The sequence below is a fragment of the Scaptodrosophila lebanonensis genome, unplaced genomic scaffold, assembly GCF_003285725.1.
Source record: "Scaptodrosophila lebanonensis strain 11010-0011.00,11010-0021.00 unplaced genomic scaffold, SlebRS2 tig00000024-arrow-pilon, whole genome shotgun sequence".
Taxonomy (NCBI): domain Eukaryota; kingdom Metazoa; phylum Arthropoda; class Insecta; order Diptera; family Drosophilidae; genus Scaptodrosophila; species Scaptodrosophila lebanonensis.
In genome coordinates, this window is record NW_022060538.1 from 13,049,720 (window position 1) to 13,072,977 (window position 23,258).

Genomic DNA, 23,258 nt, shown 5'->3' on the forward strand with positions numbered 1-23,258 from the left:
GCCGCCGACGCCACCGCCACCGCTACCGTCACTTTCTGATGATCGCTGCCGTGGCCGTGTCGCCGCTTCTTGGATATTTCTTTCGCCCCAGCCTCAGCCTCAGCCCAGCAGCCTCAGCCCAGCTACGCACATGTTTGTCTGTCTCTGCCGCAAGACAGCGTAGTCATTACCCTCCCTATCGGTTCTGTTTTACGCTCATCTGCATACAAGAGCCCTGCCCCGTCCCCGTCCCTCCACCCTTTAGATGCGCTAGTGTCATGTGCTTGTTTTAGTTTTTTGTTGTGTTAACATTTCTGTTTTAATTTTCTTTCTTTTTTTTCCTGCGTATAGAAATTACACTCGATTATGTGTACATATACTTGTATTTAGTAAACATGTATGTGAGCATAGAACCCAAAAGAAAACGCAGTCCGTGCGCAGCTGCCATGAAACCAATTGAGCATTAGCATTGGATAAATGATGTCTATGTGGATACTTTTACTAGCGACTATACAGGTAATAATCATACAGATTATTACCCCAAAAGAGGGTGTTGCTTATCCGTGAAAATGTCACAAACACTTGTATTTGGCACAGGAAATGGGAAGTTATAGGAGTAGTTCATTTTGAAATAATTATACTTGTATTATCATACACATGCGTTAATTGTTTACTATGCAGTCCATTTTCAATTGGGACGACATACATACTATATAAGCACTATACTTGTATGTATTACAAAAAAAGGGATTGTCGTGTTGCTGATCTTGGCACACATGGTCCAAGTCTGTTTTAGGTTGGCTACAATTTCTTCAGCCTGCATACTTATGGAGATGCATGTACATATATACATATATACATATATAGGAGTAAAGGGTGTTTGTATGTATGTGTGTATGCAGTGCAATAAACGAGCGAGCGAGTGGCTGTCGAATGTTTTGTGCATCACTTTTTATTGCTACATATTTTTTTGTTACTGCAACAGAAGCATTGAACTAGTGACGACCCCTGCCCCGGCCCCGTCCTCGGCGACACCAGAATCTGTTGAATACCCAAAAGAGCAAATTAATGTACAGTATGAGCTAAATTTATTAAGGAAACTTAACGACTAAAGCACACACACACACACACACATGCGCACACTTGGCAAACTCTGGCTCGCTGTAGCCCCAACCCAATAATATACGTTCCCCGCTATTTTTAGTATCCGTTTTATTCCACTAGCCTGTGCGTTTATCCTATCACAGACGCACTGTAAATATGTTTTTAATTTACGCTGTAAGCACGATTTGCTCACTCTATTTTTATGGAGCTGTATATGCGGTTGATTACTGATATTTGCGACATTTCTCGCACTTCTTTCCACTTCTGGAATTGTCAATTCATTGCTGGTACTATCTGAACGATTTTTGGCAAGCGCCATTCAGTGGCCCACGACACTATCCTGCACAAGAGTCGTATGCGTCAAGGCAATTCAAAAACGTTTAAGACACAAATTTAACACTTGTGCGTTAGTCATTATATGCATATAAGTATGCTTCTCGCCCAATGCCAGCCCCATCCCGGCCACCTTGTCTTAATGCCTGCCGATTGCTCCGGAAAAACTGGGCGCGTGTCCAAATTTATTTGTCAGTGCTAGTGTGTGTGTGTCGGTCGCCTCAATTTTTTTGTTGGCCGCAAAGTGCGAAAAGTTACATCATTGTTAAAATTAGCCGATTTTGGACATAGTTGGGCGTCACAGTCGCCACTTGACAAAGTACTGGGCCTGGGACTATGATTTGGTTTGCTTTTTGCGTGTGGCTGACGCGCGTCCGCTGTCCGAATTCTTGGGAAAAAACTCTTAGCCGCTTCCGTTGTCATTCATATACATACATACATACACACATACATAAATGTTTTATGTCTGGCCACTCAATATTAATTATCACAAAATAAAAATTTTGGCTGATGCTTCAGCATGAATTTTCCGTGAGAGTTATGTTGTTAAATGTCAAAAGCGAAGAAAGTTGTTTTAGTGGTTGAGCATCGGTAAGAGCTCTACTATACCTTTATTATTTTCTTTGAAACCTGAGACCCGCACGCACACCCACTAAATAGTTTACACACAGACTAAGACAATGCCACAGGCTGTCAAAAATCATACAACCCTAGGAAAAACAGAGTGTCAAAATGTCAATTGATTTCGTTGACATACGAGTCGGTCTTCACATCCAAACAGAGCTAAGACAAATATTTAATTTAAACACGAAATGAATGCCAGTTTAAATGCTTATCTTAATGTACATTTATACTCTTTAACTTTTCATTTTATATTGCTCGTAAATATAATCACTTCCCAGATGAAGTCTGATTAAAATATTTGTAATTATTATAGTATTTTCATCTGCAGATGAACGCTGTTTTATATTAATGATCCGAGCTCTATGTCATCTCAAATTCGTAAATACACTGTAAGACCCCCTTTTACGTAGAGTATACAAATACGTATCACCCGTTTTGTAATAATTTAACGAGCTGCTGACTCTGCTGCTGCTGCGGTGGCGACACATCGCCTCGACTGCTTCGGTTTCATTTGACCTGACCTCTTGAAATTTTACATACAATGCCTGGCACTTTGTAGTCAATTCAGAGCCGAGCTCGAGCACATGTGGCAAGTTCAAAAGTCACAACAAATTGGCTGCATTTGTAAACATTTAGGACGTAGAATAATAAAAATAAAAAACCAACTGAAACCAAATAATAAGACGGCGGCAAACCAAGTGCAACTGTACCTTACTCCAAATTCATTTTTATACAATTTTTATGACTTTTGCCGCGAATGTGTGCGTCTAAGGTCCCTGGGGACTAGGCATAAATTTTACGAGCATTGTCGGACCACTTTCCGTGGGCGTTTTGACTTCTCATTTACGGTAGCACTCCGGTTAGGAGCATCAGGAGCATTAGGAGCAAATGTTGATGGCACTTTTTTGTTGATTTTTAAACTGTTTCGAATATATACATACATACATATAAGTATATTGTTTTACATAATCCAATGATAAATGCTATAATTGAAAACCAATTTACTCATCTTATTTAACATACATTTTATATTTGCACGAAGGAAAATGATGGATGGTTTTAAATTTTGATAGTAAGCTTTTTTCTAAGCTCCAAATAAGTTATATAAATTGAATGAATTCATTTGCCATAGACTTAGTGTGGGTCAAAAAAGTAGATGCCTGTCTCATAGACTTATCATAGACCATTTTAATACAATTTACTTAGTTTTTTGTAACGTTTCACAATACCTCTTTAGTTATATTAACCATATGCCTGACATGGAAAGGACAAATTTGTAAATGCTTTTTTCGAGTACAATTGTACGCTTCAGACTCTAGTTTCAGATTTTGTATCTATTATATTATAATAAAGCCCAATATTTAAAACAAACTCGCCTTTAATGCCTTTAATGAAGAACTTTATTCATAACATTTAATATCCGGTTGCTTCACTTTTCAATGGTTTGTTGCAATTCAGTTACGGAAGTCTAGGAAGTTTGGGAATGTTGAATTTAAAACTCAACTCAGCTTCTTAGAATAGCTCTTGATCTTTAGTTATTTTCATCTTTCACTTCCTTTGCTTGGTGGTACTTATTAATAGAGACAAAATATAGGTTTCCTGGAAAATCGGAATACATTGCTTTGGCACTCACAAGAAAAGTTTTTGAGTTGCTTGCCATTAATAAAATAAAATTAATACCATTAATATGCTGAATAAATAGTCGTAAATACAGTATAACTAGTTTACACCTAATTCTGTTTTACACGGTAGATTGGTTCCAGAAACAACCGTGTAAAAAAAGACATTGATCATATGCAAAAATACATGATTGGTTCCTTATCTCTAAAGAAATATATTTGCAATTTTTAATTTTCAAACCGTATTAGTGAAGTGAAGTGGTATTATTTTATTGGCTATTGTCTGTACATAATTCATTTTCAATGCGGCTTCAATAATGAACTTTTTATTATTTGTAAACATGTATTAAATTGTTAAGAAATATTCTGCAACTTGTCCTCCATATCTAAAATACTTAAATCGGTGAAAATGCCTTAGATTAGAGTAATTGTATTTGATGAAAAATGTAATTCTTTCTCAGCATTCTACAATAGTGTGACTTGTTGCATTTTCAATAAAAAATAATATATTTCGATTTTGCTTCTTCAATTCACCAAGATGATTCAAGATGATTTCTTGCCAAAGTTCACTCGTTCGATTGTGTACACCTTTTGTTCACGCGACTGCAGATTGTTGTTTTGCGGCTTGTTTTTCAATAATACGGTTAATAATTGATCTGTGACAATTGTGTACTTAGCGCATAACTTTGTCAGTTACAACTGCAATCACTCGCAGTTTTTTTCTAAAATTACGCGTTTCAGCCATTTTTATAATTTAACAAATAATGTTGTGTGTATACACTGAAAGACAAAAGCCACGATCGAAACAAAAAACTGTAGTACAAAAATTTTGTAAACATTGCCAATCTTACTGAATTTAAAGGGACAAGATAATTTTTAAAAAATGTTTCATAGATGGCGCAGCTAATATTCTTAATGTTCATAGAAAAAGAGAAAAAATTACAGCCGGTATAAGGCGCTTAAGTCTAAAGGGTCTTGAATACACTAAACGTAATTATTAGCATACGTAATCAACTCTTAATGCTGCCAAAAGCAAATTTCATGCAGCTATGTATCTTCCCGATGTAGATAAGTATCGGGGCAGCTAAGCAAATTATACTGTATATAACATTTTAATATGTGCATACATGTGTATGTCTATTGACAGTTACATAGGGTTGTAATTGGAACAGAGTCAAATAAGTTTATCATTTAGATTTAAACAAACATACTCCCCTTGTTGGTTCGAAATAACAAGCAGTCAGTGAAAGACAAAGGTCGTTTCTAACTTTTCAATCAGACTGCCAATGAGGCATGCTACATGACACGCATACAGGCCACATTTGTGGCAACCCTAGTTCATGAAGGCTTTCAGCACCACGCATAATTGGTGCATTTAAATGGGAACTCTAGAGTTTCCAAACATAATTAGTTGACGTTCATGGATTTTCTTCCCATAATAAATGTAATGATAGAATGTGAACGAGCGAGTGAATATATTTGAAAAAGAAAACAGTTTTCCTGCTATACGAAATGTGTGGCAACTATAGTTCAGATGCATGCCACTAACATGTGATACTCGCTCCGTTTTGTTATTTTTGCATTTCGTAGCATTATTTTTTCATTTCCGCCAAGCGTTTTTTTTCTCTCGCATTTCTTATTGCATATGCAAGTATGTGCATACATGTTTCTCATTTTTCTAAAATTGTTATGAATACGCTTGGCCTAGCTTCATGTCCTTGCAGCTTGCAGCACGCCAAGAGTTTGAAACAACACGAGGAAAAAAAATAGATGGAGAAAGACAATTTTCACAGATACTTAGAAAGCGTGTTGCATGTAAGGATGAGTTCCGCGTCCAAAGTAGTTCAGGTTGCAGCGCTGTCTGGAAATGTGTTCGTTTTATAAATACGAACAAAAAACAGCGCGAAAAAGATACAAATTTCAGTGTTGTGCCAAAAAAATTGGATCAAGCAAATAAAAATAAAATTAAATTTTTGCTCCACTCCACATACAACGTATTTGTCATGTGTAAGTGTTTTCGGGAAAAAATTTACTTGCGCTCTTCTTCTCCTTAATGCGTTTTATTTATTTACCATAAAAACGAAAAATGTATGTTTAATGTTGTAGCATTTAGTGGGTCATCAATTAAAAGGAATAAATGATTGTGGCCCACATAGTTTCATGGTTGATTTAACTTTTTGCTGTACCAATAATAATTGCGATTAAAAGGGGGTTTTGAAGCTATATTATATAATGAGCATAGAAACGGGATAGAGGCAGCTTTGCTTAGGCCTTAAGCTTATGAAACTCGCGAAACCTATCCCCGAAAATCCAAGGTCCGAGATGGTCCTGCCAATAAGCCGGCATAACACTGAAAGAACAAATTCATATTATTATAGTATTTATACTATTGTAGTCAACTACCTTGATACTTACACTATAGCGCGATAAATTAGAGCTAGCATATCAGGCAATACAATCTCTCGCTCATATCTTAGCATTCCCTTTACAATGCGACGTGCTGCCGCCTCCCCACTAATCAGTGGATAGATGCGATTAAAGCGGACCTCGTTGGCAACGTCCGTAACCTCATCGTTCGTGCGCAGGAAGGACGGCATGACAGTGCAGACATGTATGTCCGGCTGGCGTTCGATAAGAAGCTCTTGGCGCAGCGCCTTCATATGGCCGGAAGCGGCGAATTTACTGGCTACATAGGCGGTATTATATGCCAATGGAAAAAGGCCTGCGCAGGAAAAAAAACAGATCATTTTTTAATAAAAAAAACACATAATATTAAATGTGTATTTAATTTCTGGAAACCTACTTGCCGCCGAGCTTATGGTCACAATATGGCCCCGACGCAACTCTTTCATTTTGGGCAAAAAGACGCCTTTGGTCTATATAAGAGAGGGCTAAATTAGTGAACGTTTTTAAATATCCCTACCCTAGGAATACCTACCCAGAAATGCGATAGCACATTCACGTCCATCATGCGCTGAATATCGGCTGGCTCCGGATTAATAGGATTGCGCAGCATTAAAATACCAGCATTGTTGATTAGAATTGTAACAAATCCCAGGTCGGCGCTGATCTGCTCGTTGGCAGTTTCCAGCTCCAAGTAATTGGCGACATTTACCTTACATATTATTGAATACAGATGACAGTAAGTACAAACAATTATGGGTGGCGTATCAGAACCCGTTGGACTTGCTTTCTAGTTAATTACCTTATACGCCTTGGCGCGTACCGCACACGTATCACTAATTAATTTAACCGTGCTCTCCGCTCCCGATAAATTGATGTCCACAGCCGCTATATGACATCCCTTTTTAGCCAATTCAAGAGCTATGGCACGACCAAGGCCATGGCCAGCACCAGTGACCTACGATGCATGTATTGTACAAATAAAAATTAAAGTAGCAACAAATATACAAGTATCTGAACAAAGCAATAATTAACAGTCAAACCTTTTGACCTCTGCACACCTTGGGTCATATTTAACGATGCAAAAAACTCACCAAAGCCACTTCGCCCTCAATATTCTGCGGCGCACGACAAGCACACTTGGCGAAGATTTTGGTTAGCAACGCAACAAACATTAGCAGCGGATGAATACATATCAGTCCGACGAGAGCTAGATATGCCTGTACCTTGACCAGCGAATTTATAAATGACATTTCAAACGATTTAAAGCAACGGAGTCCGTATTAGATCTACGACGTGTTCACGGCGCGACTTCTACAAATCGTTTGATATCAACAAATTTGAGAAGCTTGTCTTACCTTGCAAGCCACATGTGTGGCATCGTAGTATACGTGCTGTAGTATAGGTGCTATGCCAGCTTTACTGTCACCAAAAGATATTAAAACTTATAAACAGATATAACAAGTAAAAAAGCTAAAGTCGGGTTTAGAATAATTATAAATATTAAAACAAGAAAAATAAAAAAAAAATTGTGATCGATTTTTCCTCTCTCGGTATTCGAACTCACGTAAAATGTGTATAATTGCACATAAACAAGGCAATTGCGTCTATGTGACTGTATGTATGTTTATGCGCGTCTATTCGTGTTTGTGTAAGCATGTTTGCAGTCAACAAAAGCACCAGCATGAACAACAGCCGCGGGCAGCGCTTGGGCAGCAAATATATTATGGCTATAACTTCTTGTTAAATCGGTCTATCATAGTAAACTAGTAAACTTGGCATACGGACACATAATGACTAACTGGGGGTATTTCCCAAATTTGAGTTCGAAATTCCAAAAATTACGGGAGTTACGACAAAATACACATTTTCGCGTATTCACATAAGGCATCTTGGACTAAAATTTGGTGTTCCTAGGTCTTATAGTCTCCGAGATATAGGCGATTATACGAATGGAAAATCGGGAAAACTTCCATAGGGGGGAAGTGGGGGGAAATTCAAAAAAATAAAACAAACTCGTATAGCGTACACATATAAGGCATATTTGTGCAAAATTTGGTGTCTCTATCTCTTATAGTCTCTGAAGTCCACGTGTTCATACGGACGGACAGACGGACAGACAGACAGACAGGGCTAGATTCTGCCTGTTACATTTTTCAGCTCCCGCAAACCTAATATACTCTTGTACATTTCATGTACAGAGTATAAAAACAAACAATTGTGTTACTTCTGATTACTCTAATGGATTGGGAGCTATAGCTCTACCAGTCCGAGAGCATATTTTTGTTGTAGCGTGCCCCCAGAATCGTGCAACCAAAAGAAGGCGTGAAACACTCCAGAAAAAGTAAATATGTACACATTATACATTTATATGTATATGTTTTCTATTAGCACGGCAATCCGATTTAGATGTGTACCCCTGTCCGCCATTCCGCCGCAACCCATACCCCATCATTACAAAGTTAATTTGCTAAGAAGTTTCAAAAAGTGTATCTTTAGACAAATTTTATTCAGCTCTGTATCTGGATATTCAATCCGGTTCTGGGAACATGTTTTCAACGTTATTGTAATTATTTAGTTGTATTTTACATCTGACTAAGTGGCAATGTGCTGCGTTATCATAAGCTTCCTGACTATTGCAATATCTTTCAGGTGCAATATCTTTCAGAAAAATGTCCTGGCGAGCAGGGAGGCGGTAGATAAGCTCAGTGCCAAGAAAAAGGTCCCAGACACGGGGGCATTCAAGGACAACAAAACACTTTGGCAAAGGAAGGAAGAAAGCTGCCCAGAAAATCTCAATCAAGATACTCATCTCACATCCTCTGAGAAAATAACGCTTGGAAGAACGCTAAAGAACAGTGGAACGATAAAGATTACTCCTGCAACTCCGGAGAAAGGAATGTAGACTCATAACAGCCCGATTCGCTGGAATACCTCTCTAACATACACAGTTAGATGCTATACTTGTACCTCAACGTGCACAGACTTGCCTTACTCAAGAAGGAGGCAAAACACTTCACGCGGCGCTCGTGTGGAGGAGCGCTGTTGACGATTTCAAAACACAGTAAGATGTTAACGAATTTCTAAGCCGCCCCCCAAACTTATTTCCAACACAACTCTTAAAAATACACGCAAATTAAATTCAGATAATACATATTATTACTTTATATATTATATTTTTTTCATTTCATTAACTTAACTGCAAATATTGAGTTATAATTTTGCAAGCCAGTTAGAGCACTATTTCATTCAAAATGTAGCAAAAACAAGAAAGGAATGCTAAATTCGAGCGGGCTCAACTCTTAAATGCCCTGTAAAAAAATTCAACACACACATACACACATAGGTGCTTATGTACAATTTCAACAGCATGCATTTACATCAGAATCGTGTCTATGCGTGCTTGTATGGAGTAAAGAAATAGGTCAAAGCAGCAACAACAGCAGAGCAGAGCTTGGGTAGAGCTTCGGCAGAGATTATGTTTATGGCTATAACTTTCTTAATAACTGACCTATCATAATGAAACTTTGCATACAGACACATAATCACTATCTGGAGGTATTTGCTAAAGCTGCGTAGAAAATTCCAAAAATTAGGTGAACCTAGATACCAAGTTTTGTAAATCTAGCTCTTGTACCTTCTGAGATCCTTGCGCTCATACAGACGGACGGACGGACATGGCTATATCTATGGCGCTTGTCACTTTGAACAAAAATATATATACTTTGTATGGTCTGCCACACCTCCTTCTGCCTGTTACATACATTCGCACAAAACTAGTATAGCCTTTCACCCTTTGGGTACAGGGTAAAAAAAACTATTTTTTCGCGAGAAAATAATAAACTTTACAAACAGATTTTAGATGAGAGTTAAAGCCAAAAAGTCTTAACATCGCTGTTTTTCGAGCTTAAAGAAATCTAAGTAAATACATATCTACATACATACGTGTAAATTCACATTAAAATGGAGAGTGTAAAAAAACTGCTCATAATTTAAAACATGATGTGTCCATAACAATGGTGCCTTTTTCAAAAAATCACACGCACGTATATAGGAGCTCTTAGAAAGAAAAGAAAGGATGAGTCGCACGTAAGAAGTAAAAATAGTGTTAGACACAGCATTACAAGTGCAGCTGTGACATTTTTGTTGTTGTATTTTTCAATTTACTACTTAACGCAATGTGTGTCTATTGATTGGAAAAAGAAAAAACAAAAAACACCGATCTGACTCCCTGCTCCACTAGAAGGCACGTCTTTAATGTTATGCGTCTTTTCAGTTCATTGCAAATGGAAATTATTATTGAACATATTTATGTGTGTGTGCCCTCCCGCTTGGTCCTCACCCTTTCCAGCGAGTTGTTGCTCGTTTCTTGTGCTCCCTCCAACCAAATGGAGCTCTTTCAAAGTGTTGTTGTTACATACCTTCAATTCCTCTTGAGCTCACTGAATTATTATTCCCTTACAGCATAAATGTGTATGTAGAAGGTATGACACGATGAGTAGGAGCAGGGGGAGGCGAATCGATGCGTTTTTTAACAATGTAACACCGTTTTTTTTTTTTAAGAAAAGCATGCTTTGATATTTATTTGACAGTACACTGATAAAAAAAATCACGGATATTTCAATATTTATACGTAGATTTAACTATTTTTACCATCGATTTTGCACCATCGTGTGTTTTAGTAAACATTTTAAATTTAATATTAAAATATTTTTGTATTAAGATATTAAATATAAAGTGTGACGATATACATGTAAAATCATAAGTGATGATGTGGAGACGTGGGTTTGATTCACGCCAAGGGTTTATTTTTTATAATTATGAAATAGTTTTTCCATTTTTTTCAATATTGACCACATTTCTATGATGCATATTTTATTTCTTATAAATATATATATTTTCCTTAGAATCATTTTAAGCATAAAGTAATTTTAAAATCCTTCTGTTATTATGAACTAATTTCAGGTTGGATCAATATTATTATTAAAAGTGAGGAGCACCTGATTGAAGCAGTTACACTTTGTATTTATACCACACAACCGCTGAAAACTGACTTGAGAATTCTAGTCAATTGAAATTTAATATATTTCTAGTATATTTAAAACGACTACAAAAAACTTCAAATTCAAGTTGAGAAATATATTATAATTTACTACGGAATATAGTAAATTTAACTATTTGTTTTTTGAAGTGTGTGCATATTAATATGTACTATGGTTCAACATTAAATTGAATATGACACACTTTAATAACGAAGTTTTAAACTTTGTTTTGTTTTTAGTACAATTTACGATGTTTATATTTGATTTGAATGTAAAATATTATAACATTAAATTGACTATGAAAATATTCATCCGTACTATGCAACTTTTTTATCAGTGTATCAATAGAATATTAAACAATATCAAATTCGTATTACAAAATACCAGTATTAATCTGCATCGTTATGGACTGGGACATGGGTTGGGTTTTCAAATAACTCAAATAGAAGAAATTCAAGCAATTATGCTTTAATTTGCGGAACTGAAGTGACTAACTTATTCAATAAAAACAAAAAAAAAATGTAAAAAACTAAAGTACCGTTTCGCCGTTTGGTAATCGCTTCGACTCAGCCCCTCCATGGCACTCCGCTCTTCTGGCGCTTGCGTCGCACAAACCAGACAGGGAAGCCACTTGCGCCAACACTTCAACTCAAAAAGGCACTAGAACAGCACTCACTAGCAGGGAAATAAATGCGGTACATCGTGCTTAAAGTAAAGGATTATTACTGGCTAACCTGTGTGGCAGACTTTCCCACGCCAACCAAGCGTATTAGCAGCTGGCAGCCATTACGTGAAAAGTGTTGGCAACCAAAGTGCTCCAAAAAGCGTTAATTACTTTTTTCATTATTCATATTTGCATACCGAAAGATCGAAAACCCTCAAAAGTAGGGACAGTCTTATTCCTGAGCGCAACTGTCAACACCGATTGAAAGTGTCTACGCGCGGTCATGGGAAATTAGGAAAGACAGCAACAGAGCCAGAACAAGAATATACTAAGTCTAACAAGACAACACCCGAAAATCCTAATAGAGAAGCACTGTTATGATCCCATGCCATATGTTTTAGCTAAAAAAACAAAAAAAAACTCATATTTATGTAAATAAATTAGCCGTGCGTGCAAAGTACTAGCTTGGGGCTGGCTGTCAGTAAATGAAATTGTAGCAGTAACAACAATCGACTGCAACCTGAAACCCTAGCATCATTTGGTAGTTGCTACTGCAGTGTGCACCACAAACACACAAACACAAAAACGTACATAAATACATACATACACACTCGTACATACAAGCATACGTTTACTTAGGTGCAAGGATAATGTTTTCTCACGCCACATATTACAGCACAGGACTAACACCATTAACAATTGCACATCATAATTTTAAACACACACACACACACTAGCTCGTTTCTGAGTCTGGTTTGCTTAAAAGGAAATTGTTAGTTTAGTAAATGTGAAATGCGATCAACATTTTCTAATAATCTTAATTTTTAATTGGTCTGTAATCAAATATATTTTATTTTAAACAGTTTTCATTGGCAGTTGCTAGCATGCAAGCAATTATATTAATTAGACTGATATGTATTAATAACGCAGAGCCCAAGAAAGTAGATTATATGTATAGTAAAGGCATATTCCGGCACCCTTGGGCACTTCAGAGACTAGCATGCATTTAATATTATGTACATTCGGCCATCAAAATAAATATCTTGACAAATTACTGTTAAAGTAATTAAAAACAGGTGACGAAACAAGGATCCAGCCATATGAGCGTGACATAAAACATCAATCGTCTGCATAGGTCTTCCCAGAAGACCCAAAACAGACCAAAATGGGAAATTGTAAAAATAGGCCAATGCTCTTTAAAACAAATAATAGACTGTTTTTTTGCAAAAACTGATCATGTCGAAATTGTAGCTTTTGCAGAACGTACTTAGAGCGACACCATTTACATATGTATGTAAAAAAGTTGAATGAAGATTGTGTGTTTCGCCTTTTATAGATATAACCTATGACAGTACGAGTTGTGGCTCAGGTTATAGACAATTAAATGAAGCATTAACAAGTAGGGAAGCTAAAGTCGGGTGACCCGACTTTGAAATACTCTGTACATATGTATGTTAAAAATAATTATAGAAATAAAAATAAAAATTTTTCACGTAAAGTGTGTATAATTGCACATTTACATAGCAATTGCGTCTATGTGAGTGTATGCATGTCTATGCGTGTCTATTCGTGTCTGTACCAAAGCACCAACATCAACAACAGCTGGCTAAAACTTCCTGTTAAATCGGTCTATCATAATGAAACTATGGCGTACGGACACATAATCACTAACTGGGTGTATTTGCAAAATTTGAGTTATAAAAGATCACTAATTGCGGGGCAGAGGGGGGATGAATGATTTTCTGCATATTCACAGAAGACATCTGGGACTAAAATTTGGTGTACCTAGGTATTATATTTTCCGAGATATAGACGATTATACGAATGGAAAATCGTGAAAACCCCCATAGGGGGGAAGGTGGGGCGAAATCAAAAAAATAAAACAAACTCGTATAGCGTACACACATAAGGCATCTTGATGCAAAATTTGGTGTCTCTAGCTCTTATAGCCTCTGAGATCCAGGTGTTCATACGGACAGACAGACGGGGCTAGGTCGACTCGTCTGGTTATGCTGATCAAGAATATACGACATACAATTTGTGGGGTCTGCCACACCTCCTTCTGCCTGTTACATTTTTCACTTCCCGCAAACCTAATATACTCTTGTACATTTCATGTACAGAGTATAAAAAGCATTAGTATGTGTACAAGTGAACGACATACCCGAAGAAATAGTGAAATGGTACATACTATGATTGTGCTATATGTAGCTATTATTTTTGAGAACATAGAAAGCCTAAAGGTACACAAGAACAGAACGAGATGAATTCGAAGCGCTATTTTCGTCTGTCCTCCCATTGCCACTACTCCTTCCAGAATTTAGAAACCTGTCGATTTCAAACTTTGCACCGAGCATTTTCTTGACGGACACTAATAACCTAACAGAACAACTTTTTATACCCTGTACCCGTAGTGTAAAAAGGGTATATTAGGTTTGTGAAAGGTATGTAACATGCATTTCAAATGCTACCTAAACCAAACTTTGCACACATAATTTATATATAATTGTCTACTGTCGTTCAATTATTCAATTCGGTCAATTCTAAGAAAAGTTATTAGCAAAACAAATTCTCGCCAGTACAACCCCCACAAATTGCAGCAACAAGTTCGCTCTTCTTCTTCCTCTTTTTGCTGCTGCTATGGGCGCATATAACTCAGTGACGGAAGTTTACCTGGGTACAGGGTATTACACTGTCGGGCTTGCTCGACTGTAGCGTTCTCTCTTGTTTCTGGTTTGGAAATAAGCAATTTGGTTTCAGTATATTTTCAAACAATAAGTTATGTAACTTGTACCTTATAAGATCTTATAACAAACACGAACTATACTATGTGTCCATACTGTCTAATCATTCATCTGAATTTGTTCATCCACTTATGCGTGGTCCAGGAGTGCTGCAACACCACTCTAGGTATGAGAACATAGACAGCCAGATGAACAAAGCAGCACGGTCTGCCCTTGTCGGGCTGATCATTTACGTACCACGCTTACCTTGTGGTCTGTAATTGGGAACCACATGTAAAGTTTTGTTTCCTGCAAATGCTTCGAATGAAAGGGGTAACTGCGTTTGGGGTAAACATTTTATCCATTAAGGAACGCATTATGATGGTCAGTGCCAAAATATTGGACGAAAAGGCAGTAAAGTGTTTGAAGCATCGACGCTGGCTCAAATAAGTTTTTAGATCCTTATGTACGAGTACGTCCGCATGAGGTTATGTTGCAGTCACTTTCAATGAAAATTCATTAAGTGGAACATGCGTTAACAATAGCAAGGACAACAACAATGCATTCATTGTGTTGTCAGGACCTCGTTTCTGATAGTGACAGGCATTGGTTATGCACAAAATGATTTTGATTTGGGGGCCGGGCCGAGACTCAGTACCTGTTTTCAGACAATACAATGCAAGCAATTCATCGTTTTTCCATTAAGGTGGTGTAAATACTTGTATGTGTGCAAATATGTGTATAAGTGCATTGTGCTTTATGGTTTTCAGGCAGGCAAATTATGCATAATTTGTTTTTAATCACAAATAAATGCAATCAAGTGAGTGCCATAGTCGAAAGTGTTTTAATTTGCAGCCCAGAGACATCCGCCTCCAAAAATTTCCTGTGCTGCACTAAATAGACTCTGTTTTCATACTATGAGTATGCCTTGTCAGACCGCAGACCTACCGACAGTGGAAATGCATTTTCACGCTATGGGGCCAAAAGTGAAGTCGAACTCATCTACGACGCCGTACGCCTCTCGCTGCACACTCGTCGTGTATTTATAGTCCGCATGGTAATGACTTCAAAATATATAAATATTCCATTTTAGTTGACACTTTGACAAGTGGATATGAATATTTGAGGCCCATTGTAAAAATGACAAATCAAATAAATTATGGAGTATGGCATCTTTTTCTTATTGAATCACGAAAATATCTTGGTTGGAATACCTAAGAAACTGTACTGACAATCGCGGCGAAATAGAAAAGTTAAAGACTGTTCTAATGCCTCTTCATTTTATTTTTTTAACTAATTAAAAAGTTATCCAGGTGGCACCTGAGCTTGCATATTAAATTAAGTGTCTATTATTAAAACATGTTGTAGTTTGATTTTAAATAAATAAAAAAATCATGTCTTAACTCCTTAATTTGATTATTTGTCAACCTACTTGGCATTCTCTACAGATTAATATTCCAAGATATTATTTATATGCACATTCCTCTTATTTAATTTTTCACTTACATGGAGAACAGCAATACACTTAATATAGTTAATGTCTCACCCACAACAAATGCAAAACAAGTTAAGCCTTGCAGAGTCCTTTGCTGGTTTTATGTTTACTTTATGTCGATCATTACATTTTTGTTTTAAACAAAACTCGCCAGAACTGTTTAAACCTACTCAGATACCAAAGGTTTATAGTAAAAATTTTTAAACATATCTAAAAATCAGAATAGGGAAGGCAACAGAGAATACTAAGTATACTCTTCTATATTTTTATTAACAAAACTACGAAGAATGGCACGGAAGTTTCATTGTCGTCGTTATTTATGCTAATCTTGTTTCAAAAAACCTTCAATATTGCAGTTTATTTAAATATAACTTTAATTTAATCTTTAAATAGTAAACATTTAAAGCACAACTGCGGTTTAAAGAGTTAACCCACTATATAGAACAAAGTATTTGTAGATTTCAGTTTTATATTAAAACTTAAAACAAAGTTGCCGTAATAAAAAATGTGTATTTCTTTCTTTATTCATTTCGGTCATGTGTCACTAAATTATACAACAAATAAATATTGAAATTCTTTTCTCGACTCGTGTATCCATTGCATTGCTCGGAGGCGATGGAGTTTATTCAAAATCCGCATATCGCAGCACAGACAACTCATCTACAGGAACTCGATGACAGCAAAGGTAAACATTTGTTAATACTATCCATTGTCAATGCATCGGAGCAGCTCATAGAGAATGTCAACAATAGTTTGAATGCTCTGAGCAAGGCCCTAGACTACATGGAGCAGCGCACGGACAACATTCTTATTCAGCTGCGTGCTCTACTCGAATCCAATCGTGAGCTACGGCACAACAACTGAAGATGTGTGGATCATACTATAATGCAAGAAAAACGCTACAATAATATTCTGCAAAATGTAAACGTTGGAAATAAACGCACCGATTTACATCTGTAGACAGAAAAACTTTGCGGGGGCAGGCGCACACATGTTCAAACGCAGTTGCTTATGCGCTGGTAACCCTAGCACATAATTAGTTGGCTATTTTTATAGAGCTGCTGCCGTTACGCATGCGCAGCACTTGCTGTCGTTCAGCAACAGCTGTGTGTGTGTGTGTGTGTGTGTGTGTGTGTGTGTGTGCACAAGTATCCCTTTAAATGTGTTTGGATATCCATCAGGTGCTGGGGGTCTCTATAGACATGCCATAATTGTAATTAGAATTTTTCCTCAGCCGTTTCTACATTACACTTGTATTGTATGCTGACAGTCGGTGAACTCTCGACAGCACATGTCTCTGAACTAAATGTGGAGAGGCTGATGCCCCTGCCCTGCTATTTTATTATTATTGTCTATGCACATGGCATGAAAATGCATGCATACAGAAATACACGCTTCCTTACATACAAGTATATATGTATGTATGTACATGCATAAATGTGTTGTCGTTAAATTCGTACTTATTTAGTCCTTGGACCGTATGGGGTACATTAAGCCTAAAGCGCAAGCTTGAATGAACTCTACAAGTATGTATGCAGCCAATTATAATTAAATTAAGTACGAGTTTATGTTTATCATAAGTATACTACAAGTATAGTTCTTTGACTGGTTCCTCAAAAATATTGTACTAGATATACTCAGATACTTAATAAGCATGGAATAAAAAATGTGTACACGCGATAAAACTGGAACTTAATGGTTGTATTGGAATGATTTAATTTCTTTTAGATTGGTGAGGGGAGCATTAATAATTATTCATCTGCGATTCTTGGCTGATGAAAATCTAATTTTAAAAGAATGGCTTAAAAATAGCTTTAACCGCTATGAATAGCTGAAACCCGGTAGAAAATTGCAAAAAGAAAACAATTATAGGTATTTAGAGAATGTCTAGAAAACATAAAAAATATATATAGAAATCCCGAAAATGGTTAGTAAAACAATTAAGTAGCTAGAGAAAGCGAACAAAACTCGCTAAAAATCCACCAGAAAATATCTAGAAAAACCCTAAAAAAATCAGATTTTTGTTAACATTCATCATTTCAATTTCACCAGCTGGTCTACTTGCTGTTCATTTACTATATGTGCACCTGTTACCGTGCTTTTAGTTTCGTCACAGAAAAGATTGCCGATCCAGCATACAAAACCCTCACATAAAGAATTTCACTGTACACATAATACACCTAAGTGGGATTAACATAAATTTATAGTTTACTGGACTTGAAAGTTCCCACAAACCAAATTTGGCGATTAAAGCCACTATACTTTTACCAAACTTGTCATACAGGAACTGCATCATTTCACAGTAACTCGTTTATCCTTAGGGATAACAAATACAAGACTTTCATTTGCGATTTGTTTTAAAGTCCTACTTTCGTAACAAAATTTTATACCTGAAGTAGAGGTATTTTCTAATACTTTCTTTTTTCAAATTTCACAAAGAAAAATAAATTATTTTTGATTATTATTTATTAGTGGTACTTGAATTATGAGTTATCTTAAGTATATACACGGGAAGTATGGGGAAAGAGCAGAAAATGAAACATTTGTGGAAAAGATAATGAAAACAATGTATTTATATGAGTACAGTTCATTTGTTACTTGTGTGAATCGAGATTTAATAAATAGCACGTATATATATATATATTTGTAGCTTACAGCGAGCCGTAAAATCTAAAATGGAAAACAAAAAGCGCCTTATTTCCAGTAAAACAAATGCGAGCTGCGCACATCAAAGTGATAGAAACGCAGCAGAACATAATCCTGCCACTTGGTGGGTAGAAGTCTGGAAGAATGTAAGTAGATGATGCTTTTAAGAAAACTTAATTTAATACCCGATTCACACACCTGAGCAGCCAGACGCTAAGAGCAAAAATTCTTGGCACATAGATCATCCGCTGATTTAGGAGCAGACCTTTGACTATTTTCTCAGCCACATATGTCGTAGGCAGTCCAGGATAGCTGTTTGATATGCTGCAATGACATTGGGATTACATCTTCAGGATAATTGGGAATTAAGTGCTCTTCTCACCCTGCATCGCTTAGCAGTGGAAGGTCGCCACTGGTCTTCATCAGATATGCGTTGGCTACAGTTGTGCGCACATAATCGCAATCCGAGAGGCGCAATTCCAAACGCAATGCCTCCATAAATCCCATAATTCCATACTTAGTTGCTGTGTAAATGCCAGCACCAGGCAAGGAAACCAAACCTTTTAAGAATACAAAGTAGAATCATCTAAAGGGATCACTTTGTTAGGGCATTCTTCCCATACCTGCTAAAGCATTTACGGCCAAAATATGTCCAGTTTTTCGGGTAATCATTTTCGGCAAAAACTCTTTGGTGGTCTTGAGAATTAAAAAGGACTTGGTATATAATACAAGTGTGGTAGAAAACATTAAAAGACTAACCATAATATATGAGCCTAGATTCAGCTGCAATATCGTTTCAATTTCGTCGCTCTTGAGCTGAGGAGTAGATGTCATTGGCATGAGCGAGGCATTGTTTACCAATATATCCACGGGGCCCAGATCTTTCTCGACCTTGACCGCCATAAGCTGCAATTCCCGAGGCGAGGACACATCGTTCTGTTGTAAAATAGTTTGCAGTAAGAATGTAACAAAGGTATGTAAATTACACTGTTTCATCTAAATCATTACCTTATACGCCTTGGCCACACAGCGCGGTATTTTGGTTAATAGATCAACCGTCTCGTAGCAGCCCTTTGAATTAACGTCCACCACCGCCAACTTGCAGCCCCGTCTGGCCAACTCCAAACAAATTTCTCGTCCCAAACCGCTGCCGCCTCCAGTCACCTGTGTGGGCATATATTTATAGTTATAGTATGTCAACACATAGCCCCACTTTAAAGTATTGACTTAATTTAGGAAACAAATTAGATGTACTGGTATTTAATGACACTAAATCATGCAAATTAGAACGAGACAAAGCAGTTCAAAAATCTAAATTAGCATTTACATATGTATGCACATATGTGTACATATAACATGAAATACATATGCACATATGTATGTTTGTAGTACGTAAAAGAAAACACAATTAAGTGACTTTTAATTAAAATAGAATGGCCAGGCGAGTTGAATGAGATTATCAGGGGTACTTATACATACATAGGTATGTACTTATTTATGTTTGAACCATCATATACACATAAGTACATGACATAAACATCAAAATGAAATAAACGCTAACTATTCCTATACTTAGATTTCTGCGCTACACGTAGAATACTACTTGTAGAAATAGATTTAACGATAAATCGCTAAACTTTCCTAAGGGTATTCCAGCGCTTAGGTATGGCAAACATGTATCATTTATTTGTATTTGAAGAGCTGATTAAATGAGAAAATGCTTAATACTTTGGACAGACAAGCATCAATAAGTAACTGTATTGAGTTCTATACTATCCCAATACAATCAATAGATGTGTTCGATAAAAAATGTTATTCTATCGTTTTAATTGATCGTCATAATTTGCATGTTAAATGATGCAGAACATGTGCGTTTATTGCCTAAATCCCAGTTACGGCTAATCGACAGCCGTAAGCTTAACAATGAAATTATACAGATAGATTGTCTAACAAAATAGTTGCGTAGGTTATAGACGATTTCAGAAAAGCTATTTAAGCAGTCTTCTGAAATTCTCAATTTAAAACTTTATAAGTATCAGTTTTTCGATTTGGATGCATCGAGTTCCTCTAATGTCATTAAAATACTAATAATATATGCTTAAAAACTGAAAACAAATATTTAATTCAACATAAATTTAATTTCGTTCAGATTTGGAAAAGCAGTACAAAAACCGACCAAACTTTTTGGAGCTAATCAAAAATCGTAAAAGAAGTCAATTAGGATATGTCTTTAATGAAAAATGTAAAAGATATGTGGACTATAAGAATTTCTAATTACTTTACATCTATGTATATAGAAATTCTCTTGATCTGACATAACATTAACACAGGGAGAAAGTTAGAATCTAGAGAGAAATACCTCTGTACCCCACTCGTTGTTGTTAAATATAACCGCATAGGTGAAGGCCATGTAGTGTCTTTTCTAACAATTTCCCTTAAGGTAGGGGAAAATGAAATAAAATCGTGTTGCCCAAGACCTAGGAGAGTCTTCACACCAAGTTTGGTGAGCGCGGCTTCAGCCGTTTCCAAAATGCATTCGGGCGGAAAAGTGTAGATTCATTTGTCTCGCCATGCTGATCAAGAAAATGTATACTTTATGGGGTCCAAAATACCTTTTTCTACCACTTACAAACCTAATATACCTTCGGGTACTGGCAACACAAAGTTATAAGCACATTTTGAAGAGTATATTTGAACCAACCCCTAAAAAATGACCTGCCTTATTTGTTATTTTTACTAACAATATTTAATTGGAGCATGTGAACTATATTTACCCACAAATTAAAATATTAACGGTGAATTAACAGCAGCTCGTTTTTTATTTGTTAATTAATGTGTAGTAAACAACATGCGAATTTTTTTATGAATATTTAGGTAAAGCTATGCAAACGTCTCCACTTGTATAATGAGGTAGAAAACAAAAGTGTGTAAAGCTTTTAAGGTTTTCATTTCAACAAAACCAGTTTGGCGCACGTCAACAAGTCTGTGTACATATCTATATGTCTGTATGTATGCATGTGAATTCACATATTTTTGTCTAGATATGTATGTATGTTTGCTTGAATTCGTGCTTAAATGACGCACTAACCACTAACTTTGGAATGTGTTGGACCAGCCCACAACTGAATTATTCTTGAACATACATTTGTGCTTACAATCAAAAGAACATAAACAACATAAAAAACAAACTGATGATTCTTCATGTCAAATAAATACACATGCTTTGGCCGCAATTCAAATGCTAACCTTGGAGCCACCATTAATTGACTTCTTATAATTGAATTAAGTAAGCAATGAAACCACATCGACGCGATTCAGACACTCAGAACAGATGTGTCATTATGAGTACACGATTACATGATTAATAGAGCACGATATGATCACCATAAGGGGAGATAATATCAATCTCCTTATGCCATTATTTGTTCTTGACTTATTTTACACATGCACGTGCATTCATAAAGAACACGAATTACGTCAATTTTCAAAGTAGCAGTAGCACTTTAAGAAAGCTGAAACTGTAAATTAATTATGAATATAAACATCATACATACACGTACATATGTACATACATACTTGTATATACGTTAACAAAAACACGTAAATATTTGTTTTAATGACGCGACTATTGAGCCACGCCCAATGCAAACGACCCCAGAGTAGACCGTGGGTGAAAATTTACATTGCAAAAGGAAAGTTGGTTTTCTTTATACGTATACGCAATAACTGTAGTATTTCTATGTTTGTATGAAAGCACGTACAATTATGTACCTATGTACCTATGTATGCACAATATTATACAGAGATACACATATGTATCCACTTACCAAAGCCACCTTACCGCTCACATCCTTCTCTTTCAGCCCTAAACCAAACAGGTAATCCAAGAAATGCTTGAGCAATACAGCAAAGAGCACGATTGGCAACAGCAGCAGAAAGATGATTATTTTTACATTGAAAATAGCGCGCGTTGTCTCATCATTACGACGCGCCTGTGCAGCTGCTTGCGATGCGGTGGGCGTGGCTGCTGTTGCCGTTGCAGCATTACTGCTGGCAGGCATGCTAATAGTGGTAGTTGTTATTGTTGCTGTCTCCACCATTTTCGCAAACTTAAGCTTTATTGCTGTTTCCGATAAGATTCAATGCCACGCACGATTTTCGCAGATCAGTTTACGGCCAAAACAATCTCACACTCTTGATACGCGCACCATAAGCTTGAAAGCTACTTCAACAGAGTAAACGGAACAAATTGCAAGCCACCAGCGCCACCGACAGCGGCACCAACCGAATGCCAACTACTACATTATTATTTTTTCGTTGACAAACAGCTGCGCCAAACTCTTGACTGTTTCCACTTACATCGAACGAGTGGAGATCGCTCACTCTCGCGAGCGCACTCCGTCGTCGCATTGTTTATCTTGTTTTATATCTACAGCCACAAATATGAGTAGCGGTGGCGACCGTTACCGCCATTACTACCTTCTATGACAACAGCATTGATCTTGGGCTCTGAGTAAAATGTTGTGCGCATCTGTGTGTATGTACATACAGTCGAATTCACCTGACGAGGCAACTTTCCGTCTACGGTAACAGTGAGGTCGGGCAAGGCAAACAATTTAACCAACA

The 23,258-nt window shown here is 36.7% G+C and overlaps 3 protein-coding genes across 3 annotated transcripts; 1 reads left to right on the forward strand and 2 right to left on the reverse strand.

The window, feature by feature from the left end:
- Nucleotides 1-5,703: 5,703 nt before the first annotated feature.
- Nucleotides 5,704-7,316, reverse strand: LOC115621195 (estradiol 17-beta-dehydrogenase 11). The gene is made up of 6 exons (XM_030514773.1): nt 7,157-7,316; nt 6,865-7,020; nt 6,598-6,774; nt 6,463-6,535; nt 6,075-6,381; nt 5,704-6,009 (listed from the first exon to the last, which is right to left on the reverse strand). Exons 1-6 carry the CDS (start codon nt 7,313-7,315, stop codon nt 5,925-5,927), a joined length of 957 nt encoding a protein of 318 aa, XP_030370633.1. The 5' UTR covers nt 7,316; the 3' UTR covers nt 5,704-5,924.
- Nucleotides 7,317-16,542: 9,226 nt separating this feature from the next.
- On the forward strand, nt 16,543-16,949 carry LOC115621668 (UPF0184 protein CG14818-like). The gene has a single exon (XM_030515377.1). It carries the CDS (start codon nt 16,602-16,604, stop codon nt 16,848-16,850), a length of 249 nt encoding a protein of 82 aa, XP_030371237.1. The 5' UTR covers nt 16,543-16,601; the 3' UTR covers nt 16,851-16,949.
- A 1,485-nt stretch (nt 16,950-18,434) lies between these two features.
- Nucleotides 18,435-22,909, reverse strand: LOC115621403 (short-chain dehydrogenase/reductase family 16C member 6). Its single transcript, XM_030515047.1, has 7 exons — nt 22,460-22,909; nt 19,641-19,796; nt 19,392-19,568; nt 19,256-19,328; nt 19,015-19,192; nt 18,831-18,956; nt 18,435-18,768 (listed from the first exon to the last, which is right to left on the reverse strand). Exons 1-7 carry the CDS (start codon nt 22,730-22,732, stop codon nt 18,681-18,683), a joined length of 1,071 nt encoding a protein of 356 aa, XP_030370907.1. The 5' UTR covers nt 22,733-22,909; the 3' UTR covers nt 18,435-18,680.
- Nucleotides 22,910-23,258: the final 349 nt, after the last annotated feature.